Source organism: Lissotriton helveticus, chromosome 1_1, assembly GCF_964261635.1.
Source record: "Lissotriton helveticus chromosome 1_1, aLisHel1.1, whole genome shotgun sequence".
Classification (NCBI taxonomy): domain Eukaryota; kingdom Metazoa; phylum Chordata; class Amphibia; order Caudata; family Salamandridae; genus Lissotriton; species Lissotriton helveticus.
The window spans coordinates 929,724,851-929,747,779 of record NC_136057.1 but is presented as its reverse complement, the minus strand read 5'-3'; the positions used below and the strand labels follow the sequence as shown (position 1 = coordinate 929,747,779).

General features: G+C 41.4%; 1 protein-coding gene across 3 annotated transcripts in view; it reads left to right on the top strand.

Moving 5' to 3' along the window:
• CPM (carboxypeptidase M) overlaps positions 1–22,929 on the top strand; it is a 300,531-nt gene that overhangs the window by 207,696 nt on the left and 69,906 nt on the right. For all 3 annotated transcript variants that reach the window (XM_078676699.1, XM_078676716.1, XM_078676709.1), the window contains exon 5: positions 9,771–9,955. In XM_078676699.1, coding sequence (XP_078532825.1) covers positions 9,771–9,955 — 185 coding nt within the window. The remainder of the gene's footprint in view (positions 1–9,770; positions 9,956–22,929) is intronic.

Below are 22,929 nucleotides of genomic sequence, written 5' to 3'. Positions count from 1 at the left end.
GTATAGTCCGTACCGCGTCTTAAAGGCCGTCTTCCACTCATCACCCTGCCTAATGCGTACAAGGTGATAGGCCCCACGCAGATCCAACTTCGTATAGATTCGCGCTGCACGGACTTGTTCCAGGAGTACTGGGATCAAGGGTAGTGGGTATTGATTTTTAACTGTGATGGCGTTTAATGCGCGGTAGTCGATGCAGCACCTTTTTTCACCATTTGCTTTAGGTATGAAGAATAAAGGAGATGCAGCAGGGGATCTGGAAGGTCTAATGAATCCTAGAGACAAATATTTATCAAGATAGTCTCTCAGGGTTTCCGTTTCAGGCAACGTAAGTGCAAAAATTCTCCCGTTGGGGATTTCAGAGCCTGGGATGAGGTCGATGCGACAGTCATATGTCCTGTGAGGTGGGAGCACTTCTGCTTCTTTATCACTAAAGACCGCCCCAAACTCTGCATAACAGGGAGGCAAGGTCACGTCTTTTTCCGCTGCTGTGGCTATCGTCTGCATAGATGCTAATGGGGAAGCAGGGTTCCGAGTCTTCATCATACAGCGTTCACTGCAATATGGAGAAAGAAACTGGATCGTTTTAGTGGTCCAACGTATATCAGGGTCATGTTTCTGTAACCATGGGAGACCCAGTATGATTCCATACTGTGGGGCTTCTATGATGTTGAAAACCAGTTTTTCATGATGATAATTACCATAAACCAGTTCATATTCCCTCGTATGGTATCTTATGGGTCCTGCTTGTAATTCGTTACCGTCTACAGCGTAGACCGTTTCTGGTGTGTTTTTGGGTACTAGTGTTACTCCTAGTCTACGAGCTTCAGTGTAATCCATAAAACAGCCCGTAGCTCCAGAGTCAACCATTACATGAACGTCTTGTTGTACGTCTTCTATTACCATGATCATTTGCAAAAACATATGATTCTTCTCTGCTTCTATCCTTGGAGAGAGCGAAGGGATGATATGTGTGCTTGAGGGTTTCCCTTCATTCACCATCAAGCAGTGGAGTTTCCCGACTCTTTTTCTGCCACTCCGGCGAGACTTTGTCCTCCCTTAAATCTGTTGCTTTTTGGTTTCACGGGGCATTCACGCAGGAAATGGCCTTTCTTCCCGCAATAGAGACATAATCCTTGTTTGCGCCTATGTTCTCTCTCGCTAGTGGTTAACGAGGCTCGCACCGCCCCTACATCCATTGCTTCAGAAGAGGTAGCCGGTTTTTCTCCGCTACCGGCTTGTTCATATGGCATCACTGTTTTGTCCTTTTTCTTATGTTCTCCTTTCCTTTCCTTCATGCGATGGTCCAAGCGTAAGGCGAGATCTATTAATGCAGAGCAGGTACGGGGCTGCGGATCGATCTGGGCCAACACGTCCTTCATTTCCTCACTAAGGCCTTGATAAAATAAAGCTGTTCTCTTGGCTTCAGGCCAATCCGTTTCGGCCACGAGTCTTCTGAAGTTGTTAAGATACGTAACAAGATCGGCATCACCCTGTTTCAGCTTCAACAGCTCTCTGTCCGCCGTGAAAGTTTCAGCCCTCCTATCGAAAGTTTTTTCGAATTCTTCTCTAAAGTCGTCCCAGTTATATAGGAGGGGGTCATCCCTTCTGACTATCGGAACAGCCCACTGAGCAGCTTCCCCTCCTAAATATGATATAAGGAAAGCTACCCTCGCCTGATGTGTGGCAAACATTTTTGGTTTGCACATAAAGTGCATTTGGACCTGTGTCATAAACACCTGAACCTTTTTAATGTCCCCATGGTATCGTTCTGGTGGGGCTAGAGGTATTTGGGCCGGCATTTCTACCACCACAGAAGTGGTAGGGGAAGAGCCACTGGTAGCCCCCGTGGTTGCATTAGTTAGTGGCAATCTATCCACCCTGGCCCGCAATTGAGCGTTCTCCGCTCTCGAGGCGGCTACCTCTCTATTGGACGCAGCCAACTCCACCTGCACTAAGGCCAAAGCAGCCAGAACATCCTCTAAGGTAGTCATGGCGACACTCAACACAGCCAAGAAGAGGTAAAATCCTTGGGCCGATAATTCTGTCAGGTTCGGCTTTAGGCTTCCTCGGGGCTGTGTTGAGAGTCCAATACCCGACCCTACCGAACTACCTCAGTGCTCAATATGCAATGACACGAACAATCGAGATAATTCAGCGGGGCGCGGGAAAGGAAGGGGACAGCAGGGAGGGAGATCTGTAATGACAAATAACAAGAGATTAGAACACCCTATCTCCCTCACTCTATATAGTGTATTCTACTTTGCACTCCAATTAACCAATACCACCCCACTGTGTATGAGTAATACCTGTAAAGGAAAATACACAAGGCTCTAATCCTAGTGGAGACAATGATGTGGAAGAGGTAAGAGGAACTGTACCCAGCTGAAAAGACAAAACATACACTGTTCACTGTATACTGGTGAATGGGAACAGTAATTACGGTTGTAGATCAGAAGGTACCCTACACATACCATGAATATTGCATCATATCAACTTGTATGGGTAAACCACAATTCCCTCTCTCAAGACCCCTCCTGTCTCCTGTAGAAATGAAATAAGAGAACAATAAATTCTGCTTCATGCGGGACCTCCCCGAGAATAACAAAGAAAAAGCTCCTTTGGAATGGAATTTTAGTGTTGCCGTCACACTACTTTTCAGACTTCCTTAAATGTGCCTTACTTCTGAAGGAATCAATGTTTTACTCCTTCAGGGTAAATTAGTAGCGAGGCTCAGTGATGAGTTTCAAGTGAGTCCCATCGCATGTGAACCAATATATATATATATCCTAATATATACACTTCGATTTTGTGCTTGGCAATGAAGGTACGCAAGGTCTCTGTAGCTCCAAAACCCTTAAATGCCAAACACGGTTCAGGACCAACAAACAAGGTTATGAAACTTCGAGATATACTCAGCCGAGTGAAGTTTCCTTTCTCTGCTACAGCCGGCCGGTGTGCTGTTGGGATCGATAGAACCAACGCCTCACACCGCCTCCTGCCAGCCTACTCACGGTTAAGTTGGACTTGGTAAAACAAGTCGGTTTACCAACAAGGTTCCTGAGCTCCAGAACACGTCCCTGTAACCACGGAATTATCGGCGTTTCACCGCCGTCGGATTCACTCCTTTATTTCCTGGCATGCGCGCGCACCCAGCGTAGTACGCGACGTACGCGAGGCATGCCGGGAACTGTAGTTTCATTGCTCCTCTCGACAGCCCGAGAACATTAAACACCGCGGAACATGACACATGGGCATCCCCAGACACCTTTAACAATCATTATTTTATGGGCATACATATGACAAAGGAAGCTCAGGTGAGACAGAAAGTACTATAACACCTGTTTACAAACTTTTCCACATCTAACCCCCACTATCCCTAGGGGGAGAACTGCAACATAATCTAATGCACAGCATGTGAATCCAGAAACGGATTCATGCTGTAAAACCAAATGGTTGCTTACCAGTTGGAGTAGTTTTGTAGCTTGAACGTTTTCTAGATTCAAATGTGATCTACCACAACAGAATAACATATATCAGGGGTGAATTCAATTTGTCTTTCTCTGGATTCCAAGATTGTATTGCATTCCATACCTTACTCTACTGCCTTGAATAGTTTTGGGGGGAATTCTGAAACAAGGGAATCGAGAAGTGTGAGTTCCGTAGATCCCTGCCCTTAAAGCCAGGAGGGTGCAAGAACAACATTGTAAAGGGCTAGGTCCACTTTCTTGTACAAAGCATCCTTTAAGCTGGCTTTTTCTGCCAAGGCATTCTCCCTGTCAAAACGTACCACCAACAATTTCACAAAGATGGAGACTAACTATTTGGAGTCCGTATCAATGAATAGGTCCTGGTTTATTCAAGAGAGTCCTGTTGGGAAGGTACCATCTTATAAGTATCTTGGGGTATGGCTGGATGAACAAGGCCAAATCTCCATACAAGTTCAAGCCCAGAAAGCTTCAGCCAACTCTATAACAGTAGCAGCTGGAGTCGGTGCAAAGTCGTGGGGAAGAGGGAGAGGGAGGGCCAGGGATGGACAACAACAAAAAAATAATAATAAAAGAAGTTACCTGTTCAACACTCCAACGCTCCTCTCTGGCTCCATCACGGTGCCCTGCAGGCACAGGCTCCCAAAATCCCCAAGGCCAAATCCTGACACAGCTCGAAGGCAGTGTCAGGATCGGCCTGAGCACCGTGAGTTTGTGCTCCCAGGTAGATTGAGAGCCTATGCCTGCGTTCTCCAACCCAGCAACGCAGTTGGGTTTAGTGAGAGCTTCAGTGCGCATGACGGTTTGGCCGGCCTCAGACGGCCGACCAAACCATCATGCGCAATGACAACCAGCCCACCTACCACTCCCACTCTACCTGTCTTCCTCATGGCCCTGCCCCCTCTCCCTAGATGACGCTATGGAGAAAAATAAAATGATAATAAACACAGATTCATTATCGTTTTATTTTTTATTTTTTAGCTGCTGGCAGGGGAAGCAAAGCTTCTTCACCATAATGGAGGAACCGCTGCTGCTCTCTAACCTTGGCCATCTGTACTTTGCACAAGCCTCTGCAGGTCCTGGACCTAAGAGCTTTGCTAAAGGTAGTAACCAGTAAGCTAATGTAAGTTAATGGTCTCAGCAGCCTATGGTGTGTTGGCTTTCAAAGGCAGAATTGCAAATTGGCTGGACAGAGTCCAGTTCAACAGCTACAGAACAATAGTTTCATTACTCGACAGCACAACTCAAGCCCAAGTTTGATTAGGATTTAAATTGACACGACAATATCTAATTTTGAATGCACAATAATTGTCCTATTGCTTAAATCTGAAAAGGGTGCAGGACAGTACTCTTACACACCTTTTGCGGTATGCATTAGAACAAGAGCACTCCACGAGCAACAGTACTTGAATAGCTCTCGGAATGCCTTAGAAATACTCAATATCTGATCCGCCAATCTCCCTCTGAAGCAGACTTTGAGATTACTATTGAAGCAACCAAAACGTATCTCCACAGACTGTGATAGGAATGCTCAGGAGGAGAAATTCCATGGTAGCTGAGCCATCAACCTTTATGACCACAGGGTGCCTCCAATTCATCTGCCCCAGCCAAGGGCCAAAATAAATTGCTGATGAGATTAAGGTTTGTGTGGATTCCCCTGAAGACATATTGGTATGGAAGGAGGAGGGAGTGAAAAGGACACACAGGGAGTATGTGTCCCAAAGAAGTAGTGTACCATAATCTTCATATTTAAACTGCTGTTACTGCACAGAAAATATTAGTTACATCCCACCCAGTAGTGGTTGAATATTCACTCTTGCAACGGGGAAATGCAATGTTGCTTACAGAGGGAATCTACCCAGTCTTCTGCTCACTTCCTGACAGTTTAAAATATCGCTTTCTTAGTTCTCCAGGCAGCAATGGACGCTATGCATAGCCCCAATCTCCCCCACCCCTCCCAATCCCTAAATCTCAGTGCAGTTTTGATCCCAGTGTCACAGGAACATTTAATAAACTTTATAGCACATCACATATTAGCCTGATGCAATCTATTCTTTTCATATGCAGTGTGCGGTTCTGTACCTGTGCGACCTATTAGTGGGAAGGTAAGGGGATTTCAGCCCTCGTACCAAATCAACTGGCTGGTATTTCATTCAATACAAAAGGGGATGAAAAAGGGGATGATGGACAGAGCGCTTGAGCAAATCAAACACTCACCCCCAGTCAACTGATCTGGGTTTAATCCATCACCATCCTTTAGTTTACTCTGCCACCCCTGTTCAGACATGGCCATATGGAAATCAGTCTGACCCTGTGCCTCTTGGGAACAGTCCAGCCCGAACTGCCAAAGCCATGTCCTTGCTGGACCGGAAACAAGCATCCTGGGACCGGTTTCTGGCATTTCAGCCGTCATCAGCCAGGCTAGCTTGAATCCAGTGGCAAAGTGAGCAAGGGACTCACGTCTGAGCATACCCTGCCAACTTAGGGCGAACAAAGCGATACAAAAGGGGATGATGGACGGAGCGCTTGAGCAAATCAAACACCCACCCCCAGTCAACTGATCTGGGTTTAATCCATCACCATTCTTTAGCTCACTCCGCCACCCCAGTTCAGATATGGCCATATGCAAATCAGTCCGACCCTGTGCCTCATGGGAACAGTCAAGCCCGAACTGCCAAAGCCATGTCTTCCCTGGACAGGTTTCTGGCATTTCAGCCGTAATCAGCCAGGCTAGCTTGAATCCAGTGGCAAAGTGAGCAAGGGACTCACGTCTGAGCCACTGCAATCAAGCTATCCTGGCTGATGACGGCTGATAGCCAGAAACCGGTCCTAGGATGCTTGATTCCGGTCCAGGGAAGACATGGCTTGGCAGTTCGGGCTGGACTGTTCCCATGAGGCACAGGGTCAAGACTGATTTGCATATGGCCATGTCTGAACTGGGGTGGCTTGGTGAGCAACATAACGATGGATTAAACCCAGATCTGTGACTGGGGGTGAATGTTTTGCCATTGTGCAACATTCCGTCCATCATCTTGTGTGTTTTGCTGGTATTTCATTCAGCCAGCAGGAGGGCACCGGGTGGGCACATATAGCACTTCATAAAGCAGCGCGAAGCACTTTAACCCACACCTTAAGCAACACTTCAACCTGAAGCACTTTAAATATGCATGTTAAATCAATCAATCAGGATTTATAAAGCGTGGCTGATCACACGATAGGGTATCCAGGCACTTGCAGGCCCTGGAGGTTTATTCAAACAGGTCTTGAGGACCTTTCAGAATCCCGGAAGTGAGGTGACGCTCCCAAGCTGCATGAGGAGGCTGTTCCAGGTCTTTGCTGCGATGTGGGAGAAGGAGCATCCTCCACTTCTGCTTCAGTAAAAGCGGGGAGTATAGACAAGTGAAAGGGAGGCGGAGCGTAGTCTTCTCGATGGTTGGTGGAAGATCAGGTGGTGGTTAATGTAGGCGGGTCCTTGGTTGTGTAGAGCCTTGTGTGCGTGATCAGCAGCTTGAATTGGCATCTCTTCTGTATGGGGGGACAGTGGAGTTTCCTGAGGTGGGGTATGATGTGAGTAATCTAATGGGGGCTTACTTGATTATCTCACAGGGCATGTATGTTTTACACGTAGAAGCACTTTAAATTTGTATTTCAAGTAAAGCACAAATTTGCTGCATCTGAAGTTGCACGCCTTTCTGCACTCATTGCAGTTAACTAAGCCACTTACTTCCAACAGGGGGCCCACTCGTACAATTCATAGGACTTGTAAGTTTACACCTATATCAATGCATTAATTTTAGTGTTTAAACATTTTAAAGATTTCATGTACGTTTGAGTCAGCTCCGTTATTCACTTTTGGCCTTTGTAATTAACGCCTATCCTGTGCTTGTGCTTTTATGATTGTTTAGGGCGAAGCTTTTAAAGTAGGTTAAACGGTGTCAGCACTCGACCAATTGCCAAGACTGTTTATTTATGGCTTACCTCAGACTTCATAATTTGTTTGGCTCTTTTTAAATTCATGAGTTCCTGCCACCCTGGAATGAAAGTAATTTTGGCATTCAAAATGTATCGTCCTACAACTCCTGCTCATCTTGCTTTCCATCTTTCTAATACTTGCTCGAGTTACAGGTCGCCTGGCTTAAGAATGGGGTTCATTCCTCGCCACTCCTTTCTTATGTTACTGAAGTCTGTTTCCTAAAAAACTAGCTTGCACATATTTGGACGTCTCAGAATACAACGATGTAGTTTGCGCTGAAAAGGAATTGACATGGGAATAATTACAAAACAAGTGACTTGCCTTCTGAGAAGAACCTGAACCCTTCGAAGTATTACCAAGCGGACGTTTTGTCGTTCATTATTCAGTTGACTAGTACAGGAATTGACGAATCCCTGCAAATATCATCAACCAGTTCAGCATCATTCAGTACTCTTAAAATCTTTTCACTGAAAAAAGAGGGTACCAGGCATCAGGATGACGGACAATTTGATATCTCCCATAAGATCTCGTGCTTTAGCATGGAATTTTACCGGTGCCACTCCAACATACAATCTAGTTGAGCATAAGTCTTCATGTGAGACCTTACTAGCATCATTCCCCCAGGGACTCTGAAGATCTTTGCACCAATTTGCCAAGACATTCGGAGCAATTTCTTTGCTTGACACCTGGTGAGGCACGTGCTCTCTGCCACTCTTTGTGGTATACACTGTTTCAGATTCTGAAACTGATGAGGAACAGGGCAAACAGAGCAAGGAAAATCATCTTAATGAGGATTCCAATATATTTTTCGCTCTCCCTCCTGCACAACACCCAGCAAGCCATCCTCGATCACTGTATGCTGTATTCCAAACTTACATCCAGCTAGTGATGTATGTTGGTTACACAGACATGTGCAGGGGATCTTCTATACTTTCGTTGATGCATGTATTTATGTTTGTATGTAAGAATTATTTATATAGTGCAAATCGAGCCAGAAGTAAAAGAGCCCCCCCACAAGGCTGTAGCAAATAATACCAAAGACAGTATTCCTGGTAGGAGGGAAGCTGGTGAGATCTGAGAGGCGAAGGGGACTGTCTGAATTGGAAGACGGTAGCGGCAGTTCCGATGGAGCTGGACATGTTGTTCTAGGTACTGCTTTGGGAGATGGAAAAATGATTTTCTGCTTTTTCCCTTCTGCACCTCTTCATCTCCAGTCTAGTGATATCCTGGCTCGGGGTGCGTCTAGTACAAGTTTTGAAGGTGGTGTTAAAAGTGCAGCTGGTTTTAACTATGGAGCGGGCCATTGGGGGAGCAAGCGGGAATGTATTCGGGCTGGGGACAAGATGTTCTAATTTCTTCAGGTCCCTGATGAGGCGTGCTTAGGCATGTAGAATGCCTTTGGGAGAGTCAGCATGAAGTCTGGGATGTCATGGAGCAAAAGTTTGGACACCATCCAGACGTGAATATGAGGGTTTGGACAGCAGTTCTGAATTCAGTTTCTGGGAAGAATAGTGTCTCTTATTTTGTAGTGAGACTTAGTACCAAGCTATTTTGGTCTTTTGGTGGTGTTCTTTCAGGGTTAAATGGGTGTAGAGGGTGAATCCAAGCGATTTGGTGTTGACTGATAGTTGAGCATTAGTGCTATTAAGGTTGAGGGCATTGCACTAGGTTTTGACCAGTTGTTGGTGAAAAGGAGAATTCGGTCATTATGAGGTTGAGATCTTGGTAGTTTTGGATAGCTCGGACTGGCAGAGGTGCAGGTAGTTCTTGAGGAAGTGAATGTCACAAGTGAAGGAGACTTTCATATACTGTTGTATGGGATTGGCGTATTGTTGTAATTTGTTGCTTTTGTCGGTGATAAGAGTTCTTGGAGGCTCCATGTAGATGTTGAAGATGACTAGGAAAAGGATGAATCCCGAGGTTACTCTGCAGGCGATGGGACACTGGGATCTGTAATGCCCATGAGGAGAAACTGGTGTCATCTGACAACTTAAGAATACTGCATTTCCTTATCGCTTTGATAATTTACTATGTTGCATGTACATATTATAAGCTCTGTTTTCTAGCGTTACACCTAACTTCCTGTGTGTTAAAATATTTGTATCCTCTAATTGAAAGCATAAAGTGCAAAAGCAAATAATGAGTATTGATTAAAGAATTTTCAGGGGGTCAATTTTATATGGCACAAATGATTCTTAGAAAAAAACATGGGCAATCTACAGAAATCTGGTAGTGCTCCCAGATAAAACGGGGGGGGGGAGTTCTAGCATAAATAAACAAAACAAACCCTCTATATGTCTTTGCATCCCAAGGTTGAACCAGAATATGGTGGATCTCAATAGGAATTTCCCAGATGCCTTCGAGGCAAATAATGTTGCACGAGAGCCTGAGACACAAGCAGTGATGAATTGGATTCAAAGTGAGACGTTTGTCCTTTCTGCCAACTTCCACGGTGGAGCAGTGGTCGCCAGTTACCCCTATGACAACAAAAATATAAGTAAGATTCTTTATAATGTGTCTGTACAAAGTTACTGAGTTTGGGTGCGTGCAATCCCCCATTCCAACAATATTTATACTTTTTGGGAAAACGAGGGCAGTGCCACACACGTCTCCAAAGGCCACATCATGCAGTCACTATTAAGGCAATAAGAGTATTATACTTACTGTCACATCAGCAACACATAGATCAACAGAATGAAGGGCAAACGATTAAGACCAATAATTACTAAAGTATTGTGCCAACAGGCTTGTGATCCAACCGAACGTACAACAGTGTCAATGTACTACCATTATAAAGGCTCACTCAGTCTTTAGTAAATAAAGGTCTAATTTCGCATAATAGTCAACACAGCATGCAGCCCCTTTCTCCTTTTGTACAGCGTCTATATTCCCACAATCACAATTCAGGCAGAATCTGTTGGCAAGCAGTTGCTGAAGAAGGAAGGCCGACAATGTAGCTTTATCAATTCCAATGTCTGTTTCAGCAAACAGTAATGTTAGGCTATAACACAGTGCAATGCTACATCTGGCTGCTCAGCCACATGTGACCGTGCAGTTCTCTCTGGGATGCTGAACTGGTTGAAATTTGTAACAAGGGTTCGCAATGGATTAAGTTGTTACTCATGCTTAGAGAACACGCTATTGCAACACCGCTTTTTCGATATGCCTTGGCAAGAACTGCACGAGAGTCTGTATAGGGCTTTGTTGTTAGGACATCAACACTGTAGTAACTGAAAGGCGACACACCACGCTCTAGAAAACTCACAACTGAACACAGATAAAGATACAAGCACAGGTGCAGGAAAGTGATGTAGCTGGAAGGCAAGATCGTAAGTAGAGGTGAGTCAGGAGCCACTTAATAGGACTCAAGGTATTTATTTCATGCTTAGTTACAGCTACAGCCTCATAGAAGCTGTCATGGATTCATCCTCCATGCCTCGGTAATCCCCTGCCAGGGTGCACCCAGACCGCAACATTCCACACGTCACCATCACATTCTCTACTAAGCCCACACCTACACAGGCCTGTCAGGGAAACTGAAGAAATCCACATTCCTAATCTTGTAAATTGTAGTAGGGGAAACGATGACTGAATGCTTTTTAAGAACAAATGAGCCACCTTCGATAAGAAAAGTGATTATTAACCCTGTATATTAAACCTCAATTAAAATGAAATGATATACATTTGTTTTAAATGTTGAAAGTGCTACTTTTCGTGTCTCATTCATAAGGCTGGTATGACTTGGACTATATGCACCAGCTTACAGACCAAGCAAAGGATATCAGATATCACCTTAGTAACCTGTTGCTTAAGTAAATTCATCCTATACATTATGTGCATTTAGTGAGGTGATATGATTCCCAGGTGAAACTTTGCAGCCTCAAATTTAAACCACTCCTGATGGACCTGGAGCGGTGTAATGCCTCAAAGGTTATATAGCTTGTCAGCTACCCCAGCCAATTACAATTCAAATAGTGATGCACTTTAGGCTTGAAAACGGAAGAAATATTCAAATAAAACCATCGAAGGATTTAAAATGGTTTTAAAAAGGTTTAAATAATTACAGAAGGCAAATACATCGTCAAAATCAGTCAACTAGTCGTTTAGATCAACAAATAGCAGCAGCTCAGAAACAAAAATGCAAGCAATAAAATAGCAGACCAAAATATTGTTCAGGTCAATTAAATAAGTCACAAATCAGGGATCAAACCAACATGGTGTCACTTCCTAAAGATTAGGGGAGAAAGAACACACAACGGTCAGGAACGGGCTTCTTTTCTAATTAAAAAAAACAATTAAAACAATACCAAAAAACAGTTATACAGAAATCACATTGTTGGAATTAATCAGGTTAAAGAAAGATCAATGCAGTTCCTGAAATACATTATTCAGCACTATCCTAAAAATTCACATGCTGCAGTTCCCAACTTGGTGCTTTTAGGCACGTAAATTGTTTATGTAAATGTCGTTACTTAATATACAAGAACAAGAAATCATTGTTGTCCAAATAGGTGAGACAGTGAGAACATTCACTGTCAATGGAACAGTGTGATACAGGCTGAGGCGAGGCAAAAGATAATTAGATGCTGAAAAGATGGTTGCAAGAAGCACCAACCATTTTGACAACGAGGCCTACATTAGCTAATGTTAACATAAACACATTTCCCTCAACATAATGTCCTATTTTGACTGCATGTTAATTTACTTTTATAGAGGTAGTACTATTTTGCATGTAATTATAAAATCCTTCGTGAACATCCTGCTTTCATGAGTTTTTAGATGAGTACAAGTCATACTTCATTAACTACATCCCCTTATGTTACAGTTTTTTTTTCATTTCAGATTCCTGCTTTTGGCGTCCTTCAACTCCTTCATCTCATCATACAATTTGTATTGGATGTTCTATAGATCACAATATTTCCTTTTTTTCTAACTTTCTCTCGTTGCTGACAGCTTCTTCTTATATTGACAATTTAATCCTCGCCCTCATGGACGGCATCTAAAACCGTTTTTCAGCAGAACGACCTGTACGCAAATTAAAACAATTATTACATTGGTTGATAAAATACTAACAACGCCGCCTCCTATCTTACCAAACCACTCACTAATCTTTGAAAACATGTTTCCATTTACACAAACCCTGAACTAACTATTTCCCGTGCTTCTTGCTCTTCAAAAACCCTAACCACACACATGATGTTAGTGATATTTAAAATATAATAGTTAATCTGATTACTGTTATGGAGTACATAATTGCAGCCTATTTGCACCCTCAATTTGCAGCAGACTCTGCCTTTCTTTGCTGATAATATATATAGAGCGAGCCTATTTTGCATTTTCAGAGCTCATATAGCCATTGGTACCTTGCTAATGTATGTTAAATCACCAGCACTGTTAGTTGCCAACCGATCTACTAAGGTAGACTGCTTTATGATCTTCACTCCATTCAAAGCCAGTCCAATGGATCAAATCTTAGCAACAAATATATGTGCCATCACTTGATCAAAGCTATATTTATTTTTCTTTACCATTTTATCTTTCACTCACCAAGTTCACCCATGTGATGAACACTGGAGAAACCTAAGCCTAAATAACAGCAACCTAACCAATTATGAAGGAGTTTAAAATAGGTTATCCTACCACACACATAATAAATCCCCTTGATAATTGGCTCTTGTCCAATCAAAAATCATATTATTTGCCACATAACTTTCTTCACACTAGCTCCAAACCACTACTTTTCTTTTCACATTCAAGATGAGTTTTGGATGTTCCCTTGTATTTCCGACCCTCTCTTCTCCCCTCTCTACCTTAATCTCGCTCTCTCCTCCTCTAACTTTCCACTGCATCTTGCCTTACGTCCGTTCAGATCTTCCCCAAAATTCTTCTCATTTCAATTTAATCTGCATGAAAACTTATTAACAACATTGTTAGTTTGGTTCATTTATGTAATGTGTTTGATGTATGTAGACAGTTCCCTTGCTTTTGCTTCCATAATAAGAATGCAAGGCTCCAACAATAGATATCTTCTCCAAAGAAACATCATAATTTGAGCAATATAATTCAAGAAACCTCTGTTGCTATAATATATTTAAAATTACACTGCATGACAAGGGGTAGGTGAGGGGAAGGCGATGATATATCACGCCTTCAGGAGCAGATAAAGTCAAAAAGGTACATATGTAACACTCACAAAGTTCTGTGAGTTTTGAATATTATCTCACAATCTCAAATATACCTTTTCCCTAATATGACCTACAAAATTACCTTTATGCAATAACCTGTTTCGTCTTCCATCTATTAAGGTCTGTTTAATTTTTATTTTAGGTGAGGCATGCTCAAATGAAGTGTTAGATCCCACTAGTAAGCTATGAATATTAATATCATGACCCCAAAATTAATTGTAAAATTTTGCATCAGTTTTTCTTGCCGTTAGCAATGTTTCTTCCATGAAAAATGCCATATAAAATAAGATCAAAATCTAACTACTAAATTTTATGGTGCAAATCAATAAAGCTTCAGTTTTATCAAAAAGCTCAGATGTCATTCAGTTCATAATTTAATGTTTGAGGAACCTACAATTTATAACTGAATACTTAAAAGAAAACCCTGAATCTTCAACTGGATACCTCTCATACAATACAAAATAGAATCTAACTCAAGATTTCAGTTTGAATCTCAGTTCAATATTTATCAGGAAATTATTCAGGAATGATTGTTACAACTTGATCATTTCATAGTCATGGATATTTTTTTCAAATGATTGGATAGCCAGGTAAATCGATAACTTCTTCATCTGATTGTCCAACAGTTAGTCATGAACTGCATATGACAATTTGAGAGATTCATACTTTTTGTTAGGCACTCTCAGTCTATTGGATCTTTTGACTTTTGGTTGTTCACCATCACTGTCACTTTGTTCTACATGGTCTGGTTTTTCTTTGATTGATCCGGGTCTTTTTTTCTTTCTTTGGTTCTCTTTTCCTTTATCTTACACCTCTTGGCCAACATTCTTCACAATTCCTCGCAAGTCTTCCTCTTGAGGTACTTATGAATGTCACTGACTCGCAGTGCTCATTTTCACCCTCGGATCCGTTTTCGACCACTGAAGATACCCGCACTTCTTTTGCCACGGTTTGAAGATGGTTTTCAATTTGATCATCTTCATCCCTCACGGTTGACCAAGATTTACTAGTGGTTATGGAATTATTTTATAGTTATTTTATGGTTTCATTTTGGTCTCTGTTTCTATTCCTGGATTTGAGACACTTGAGAATCCTCGCCTTGCTGCTGTAGCTCCAAGGCTTGATAAGACGCGACCTGCTAGAACTCATCTTGCAAAGACTCCACTTGTGCTTCTTCTCCTCCAGACCCACACATCGGGCTGGGTACTCACTTGGGGAATCAGTGGCTGTTTTAACCAGTTCTTCATAATCTTCTCTCACCCTCTTCATGTGTGACATGTGAATTAAGAGAGCAGGGTTTTCTATATCTCAATCTTTGGATGTAATCCTTAAATGACCCCTGCCACTGGTCATATAAACCTTTGTTCATCAACAAGGGGAAGTAAGGAGCAATGGTAAATCCTTAAAGACTTTTAATGTAGTCAATAAAGAAAATTAGTCTGACTTAAAGTGTTTTATTTTCAATTATTTTAGGCTCTCATCTGTTTATTCATTGTGTATTAATCATTAGATTTCAGCATTAAAAATGAATATAATCCATCAATCAAATTTGATTATAAAATAGAACAAAATGTTAGTTAGAATTACAGTTAATACCGTAATAATACAGCAAGCTGGTTCCATAATCGAAAATTTCCTATTCTAAATTAAGTTGGGCTAATGAGAGAAACAGAAAAGGTATCAGTTCCAGAAACTCAATGAAGAGCTCTGATGAGAGAATCAATGTGCAAGCATGAATACTTTGCATCTCAGATCGAAAAGTATTCACAGTCATAAATTAACAGCCATAAGGAAAATAAGCTAAATAACCTCTCATGTAGAAAAGTCTAAGAAGCTCAGAGATGAGTCTCCAGCCAGAGTGTTGGGAAAGGAATCCTTCTCTCCTCTTGGAACATGCACTGATTTAAACAAACAACTTCTATGTTGCAACATTATTTTCTTCTGTCTTCTTCATCCTCCAATAGACTTTGAGTAAACTCCTGGGACTACACAAACTCCCAAATTTCCTTTACAGACACAATTGACTTTCACACATTAGACCTTGAAAGGTTACATTGTTGATAATTTGTGGTCCAGGCAGTTCTTCTCATGAATCATCCTTTCGGTCGCCTCCCCTCCTCCTGGTGATAGCTCACTATCAGTTGTCTAATACAAAACAAGTGTCTATTCAATAACTAACAGAAGGCTTCTTGCCAAATACGCCTGTAACAAAGAAAAAAAACATTGTGCACAAACAACTATTCAATGTCAAAAACAGGCCTTTCAGTATTAATGCATTATTTTTTAGTTAGCATGGCATCAACATTTAGGTTAATTTAAATCAGCACCTTCATGCATTTGCAGGCCTACAACTTTTAAGTTTGATTACCTACTACAAATTTTGCATTTAGCAAAAGTGTTACTTAAACATAAGCTTTGCACATTATTAATGTAAGCATTTTGTTAGCGAATAAAATTTGCTCCAACAGAATCAATTGTGGCAATCCTGCACATTTCACTGTACTGTGGGCTACAAGGATCAATTGGGGCAGGCCTTTCTTGTGAGGCCTCAATCAGATCTTGTGACCATGCTTTATCGCCCTAAGCCAGCCTCCAGGTTTGAGGTTGTGGCACTGCTCCTTTCCCACTGGTGGTGTTGCCAAGTTGACCTAACGAGAGCTAGAATGCATCACATCAGCCAGCCCATAGTAATACTTAACAACAATATCCTCTATGATGTTTATGAGTGTGGCTGAAGGAACAGAAGTGATTATCATTGCCCTCACCATCCTCACTTCATAGTAAGAGAGTCCTGTCCTTTTATTTGGGTTATTTCTGAGGCTCATCAAGACAAGTGGGAATGCATAGGGCCATCTGACAGAGGTGGAGGCACACACCTTTGCAATACTGGATTTCATTGTGCTGTTAACTTGCTCAACAACTCCTGATGCTTCTGGTCTCTAGCTACAGTGGAGCTTTTGGTGACTGTTTAGGGCTACAGGGAGTAGCTTAATTACATCATTCTTGAAATTGGTCCCACAGCCAGATTCTAAAGAAATTGGCACTCCAAATCTAAATCTAGAGATCAACTCTCTCACTATTAGTTTTGTTGCAATGAGTCTATTATATCTTCTAGTTGAGCATGGCTCAACCAACCAGGATAAAAGACACACTACTACTAAAATATACATAAGCCTGTTGTACAGAGGCATTTCCACAAAATCTAACTGCATTTGATTTAATAGGCCATTAGACTTTCCTATGTGATTCATAGTCACAATTGTTTTCTTGCTGGCATCTAACCGTCTGGCAAGTAATGCATCTCAGGGACAAACTCGCAGCCACAGACCAAAAATGGATGTGAAACAAATTATTTTGAAGGAATCCCTCTCAACATGTGTAGAAGCATGGTATTGTCAGACCAATGCAGGTAACCAAGAATCTGGTAACAAGGCCCTGCCATCATTTGAAACTCAAGTATTGCTCCCATATACTGCTCATTCTCATCTTCAGGTGCTTCATATTGAGGTTCCTTGAGCTCATTGAATGTCTTGACTGGTATCAACAACACATTGGTTACATGGTCCTTGTCAGTTTAACTTGGTTCATCTATATTGAATGAGCAGGACTCAAGAGTGCGGTATTTTGCTATCTTACTGGCATAGCTATTTACCGATGTGGCCATGTCATCACCCCTCTTGGGTGCAACGCTCAAAGATCTCTCCAGGTAACTGTAGTGCTTTTTGAAGATCTAGAATGTACATTCCATTTTGTATTAAAGAACCAGAGTCAAAGTCAGCAAAATCTCAACTGAATGAGGAACCATCACAAAAAGAGTGTAACCCATCACTATTCCCTTCACTCTGCTGGATTCCCACACAGACTAGTGCATCCAGTTACAGGCAAGCAGTTACAGGCAACCATGAATCTGTGTCAAACAGACAATATGCGCTGTCCATGTTTGTGACTGAAGAAGAAATAATCCTTCTCATAGTCTGGCTTTGCTAGTGCTGGTGGGTACAAAGTTTGTTGCTAAGCTTTACGAAGGTACTCAACCATTTGTCATCCCAGGGAACTAGATCTCTCACATCATTGTGAGTAAGCAACCACATTGGGCTTGATAAGGGTCATGTCTAGAAGGAAGGGAAAACTGGGGGAAACTGTAATCGATTATCAAAGGGTTCTGATGAAATCTAGGATTTTGTTGATAATTAAATTTGCTGCATCATTGCAGCTTGTGGCATTTCTGCATTATATGGCCTCTGATTCCGCACATTTTGCACAGGGGACAGTCTTATTGGGGTTGCTGACTGCATTAACCTACTCTGAGACATCGCATTTAAGTTACGAAACTAAGAATTCACCTGATCATCATTCAGAACTCTGTTAGATTCAGTCTACACTCTTGTTTCCAATGTGCAATCTTGTTTCAATAATGCCATGGTGTGCCCCTTTTCAGAGTGCTAATACCCTCATTCACATTAGCATTATCAACAAAAGCTATACCTCCTTTAGGAGCAACATTCCCAATCTGCACATTGTGAACACTATCTTGAATACCAACTCCTTGAATACCCATATTTACGCCTGAACCGAGAAGATAATGAAAGCCTGAATCTGATTCAAAAGAACCTCTCTTCCCACTTCCATGAACCAGCTCTGTTTGTGTACTTTTCCTTAATCTTACTCTGCTTAGCATCATAAGTGTCATAAGGTATTTTGCACATGTTAGCATTTTGTCCACGGATTTGGTCTGCCAACCCATCAAACTTTGCTGTATCTGAGAACTAAGTTCAGGATGCAGACCAAGCATCAAACACGGAGACACACCGCTTTCACAAGCTGGGTCTTCAACTGCTCTATAGATCTGCATTTGACTCTCATACTAGGCATGCACTGACACTTTTGGCTCTTGCATTGCTCTCATAATTTCAGACCAATTAACTTCTCTCTGTGGAACCTCCCCTTTCAAATGCTAAATTACTGCTCTGTATTTGTTTATCACTTCCGGAGATTGACTATTAGTTGGGACATCCCTTGCCAGTTCTTCTGTTAGCTAATTCACAACCCTCTTACATTCCATCCACAGGTCTTTGGGTACCACAATCTCAAGCAGGGTGATCAGGTACTCCCAGAGTACATTCAAAACAGAAACATGTCTTTCTTCTTTTGTGTACCAGTTATGAGGCTCTTCCCCAAAACTCAGGGAATTTTTTTGTAAATGAAATAAGATCAAATTGTCCCCAATGTACATGCACATACATTTCTCCATGCACCTTTCTCATACAGGGACTTCAGAAATTATTCCAGTTGCAAACTCACTCACTTACACTCGCACCTCCTTCAGCTACACCCCAAGCCATTTTCTATTTCGCCTTGACCCCCTCTTTCGTTGCTCATTGGTCCTTAAATTTCTTCAACTTTACCAATTTTCTTCTGTAATTCACTAATTCTTCAATGGGCACTCTTAAACTTGGCAATCTCATCTCCTTTATTTCTTCATCAATCATTACCATTCTAAAAATTATGGAGCGCATTTTGATTTCTATTTAAATGAATCTTATACTTTTCAGACAAACTTTCCGAATTCTCATGCGCCTTATGAGCATGCCTAGCATCTTTTTTAGTTAAGTATCGCAGTTCAGCCTCATCCTATGTATTTAATTTCCTGATGTCAATTGTGTCCCTCAAAATGTCTTCAAACTTTAAAATCAATATATCTCAATGTCTTTGGTCAGTTTTCTCCAGAGTGAGGCTGTGATTCAGTGGTTGTAGCAACAGTAACAGTAGTTGTGCTGGGTGCATCTGTGGATGTATCTAGTATGGCAGAAAGCCTTACCCTTCCTGGCACACTCGGCACAGTGGATACACTGTGTTTGTGATCCTACAGGAGGGGGTACAATATGATACAGAGGCACTCAATAGATCATTTAAAAAATCCTCTTCTTCATCATCATTATGATTATCATCAGACTGTCCTCTTTCTTTGTCTTGATCTTTAATCTGACTCTCCTTTCTGAGTGCCTCCCACTTCTCTTCCTTTTACAATTTCAGGATAAACACCTACACCTTCAATTACACTTCCACATCATGCCTTCTGTCTCGAATTCCATCTGGCATCCAACCAATTACTAAAGTTGTTTCTACTCAGAGTCGCCATTCTTTTGTGTTCTTTCTCGTGTGGAAAATGCTCCCATGCATTCAATGCTTAAAACTGGGCAGGTCTGGATTGGGGTTTTGTTTCATAAGACACTTGTTTCAAATTATAAAGGTTTCTCACTTTAAAGGTACCAATCAGTGGACGCTGAATACTCTTGTTATCAGAATTGATCCTGTTCCAATCTCTATTCTGCAGACAAATGTGTAAACCCTTGGGAAATGCCCTGTCATGGGCAGGTGTACCTTCACGTGGCAATTTCTCTCCCTCACAAATGGCAATGAAAGTTGTTCTACATGAAATTCCCATTTTTATTGCAGTGCACTCATTTCATAGTTTAACCAATAACACTTTGTATCTGCATGGCACCATACAATAACCAACAAATCTCAATGCGACTCACTACAATGTAATATTTGAGTTCAGCCTACTTGAGATGACTAAAGGATTAAAACATCCTGCACGCTTTACCTTAAAATAAAAAAGGGAAAATCAAATCTCTTCTATAAGGCATCACAACAGGAGAAACAGGTCCATGGTCAGCAGTAACCTACCCTTGAATAGTGCATTTACTCCTATGCACCAAAGAATAAACAATCACCAATCTTCATTAAAATGCATTTACAACTACACAACTCGACCTTTAGTAAATTCAACTCATGTTATGAATGTGGTGCCTCACAATACACACCTCAGCTTTAGCAGGCAGGTTTCAACAATCAATTTTTATTGCGGGATCTTGAATTTACAACAAAATCCGATACCCTAAATCATAAAATTAAACAATTAGCACATTAATCAAAATAAGCACACTCAATAAAGACAAATGAACACCTAAGATTTAAGTGCAAACACAAGTCTTATTGGTTTCAATTAGTGGGCACAACTGAAAAGTGAAACAAAGCATCAAAACCACAATAACCAAAGCTCCTCCTATCCCTCAGATTAAAGCTGCATAGCCAAAGCGCTCACAACCTGCTTATATTTTTCATGACAATGAAGACCCAAACTACAAATCCCACAATGCACTACATCTAACACACGATAATGCCCTCTCAACGACACTCTCTACATTGATAGTTCACTCTATTTATACACACTTCTCAATGACATTGTCTACAATGACAAATCACCTATTTATACTCACTTCTCCTTAATTCATAGATCAGCTTTGGGAACACTGGAACACTGCCATCAATCCAAAAAGGACCCTTGAATTTGGGAGTACAGTCTGAGTTAGGGCAATTTAGTTTCTGGATATAATTAGCTGTTGCATCTAGATCCAAATTTTAAACCATGCCTATTCAGTTTCTAACCATCCAAGTCCAGTTTGTCACCATCTTCTGCTAAAAGATCTGATAGAGCTTTCTTCTAATATTTCATATTTAAATTGTTCCTGACGGAACGAAAGTAGTTTTAATACCCCATGGATTTTGTTGCAACTCAACTGGGCTCGATTAAAACATTTCAATGCTAATTACAATGTAAATAATAAAGCACATTAGCCTTTACAATAAAAACAAGACAAATATTAAAATAAAACCATGGACAGTTTATTAACACATTAGAATGTTGAGCACTCCATTGCCGACAGTGGAGTGCTCCGGGCTTCTATGGGCCGGTAGAAGCCCGCAGAACATTATAATGTTTTTTTCCATTCACATCTGCTGCTGTGAACAAAGGCTTCTCGGAGCCCAAGGGGATTTAAATCCCCTTGGTTTCCGAGAGGCCTTTGTTTAATTTGGTAGAACATTATGCCCTCTAGTGGTAGAATGTTCTAATAGCGTTATAGCCTTCTCTAGCTGGGCTATACCGGTGTTAAAGTCCCGCTCCCTTTTTAAAGGCCCTCACCTTCGGCTCGGGCCTTTAACGCTGGAGCGAGCCTTTAATGGCCGGTATAGCCCACTACGGCGGGTTATAAGGATATAATAAAGGTTTAAATAATTACAGAAGGCAGTTAAATATTTATAATCAGTCAATTAGTCTTGTAAATCAAATCATAGCATGAAAGTAATAAAATGCAAATATTAATATAACAGAACAAAATATTGTTCAGCTCAATTAAAATAAGTCACAAATCAGCGGTCAGACCAACTTGAGATAAAGAGAGAGTGAGCACACAACCCTCAGGAATGGGCTTCTTTTATAATGCAAAATACAATGAATACCAAACATAAATACATTTACCGCAGATTCACATAATGCAGTACCCATTGTTGGTGCCTAAATTGTTAATACAAATGTCGCTACTTAATATAGGACAGGTTTTCGTGAGAAATTACTGTTGACCCAATGAGTGAGGCGTTGGGAACATTCACTCCCAGTGGAACAGTGTGCTACAGAACTCTAAAACACACATCATTCTGTACTAGTAAAGCTTCATTCATCTCGAAGCAGTATTTACAAAGTTGCTTGTGCGTTAATAGTCAGTGTGCAGAGTGAGACAGAGATAAAAGATAATTACATGCTGAAAAGATGGATGCAGGCAGCCCCAACCATTTTGAAATAGAGGCCTACATTAGCTAGTGTTAGCATTATCACAGTTACCTCAACATAATGTCAAATTTCTTATACATGATAATTTTCTTTTATCATAGTAATGCTATTGTGCATTTAATTATAAAACCCTTCATATCGCTGGGGTGCACTCCTTTATCTGCTGAAGTTAGTAATGGTTGAAACACGCTGAACACCAGGCGTCAGGAAAGATACTTATGTAAAACAGAACCATTCTGTTGAGGCTGGAAGCACAGGACTCAGGGCTGCGTGGTCTCTTCACACATGTTAAAATGTACCCACAAACTGTGGTATGTAATGCACTGCGGTTCTAATGACTCTTTGGTTATCTCTACGTCCGGCATAAGCCAAGACCCAGCGCTTAATTTGAGCCAGTGGTTTCTGGTACTCGGCACCAGCACTTCATTCTCAGCACCAGCACTAATGACAAGTCCACCACATAGTGGAGCTGTCTGTCAAATTTTGAGATAAGTTCAACAACAGTGTTTAATAATTCCATATACATTAAAAATGAATAATGCCTGCCGCCCACAACATTCTCATAGCTTGGGGTAGTCGGAATTGTCACGATCTGCAATGGTCAATAGTTGTCATGGCACGTCATAGGCAGAATTGAAAGGGGCAATGGGCGGT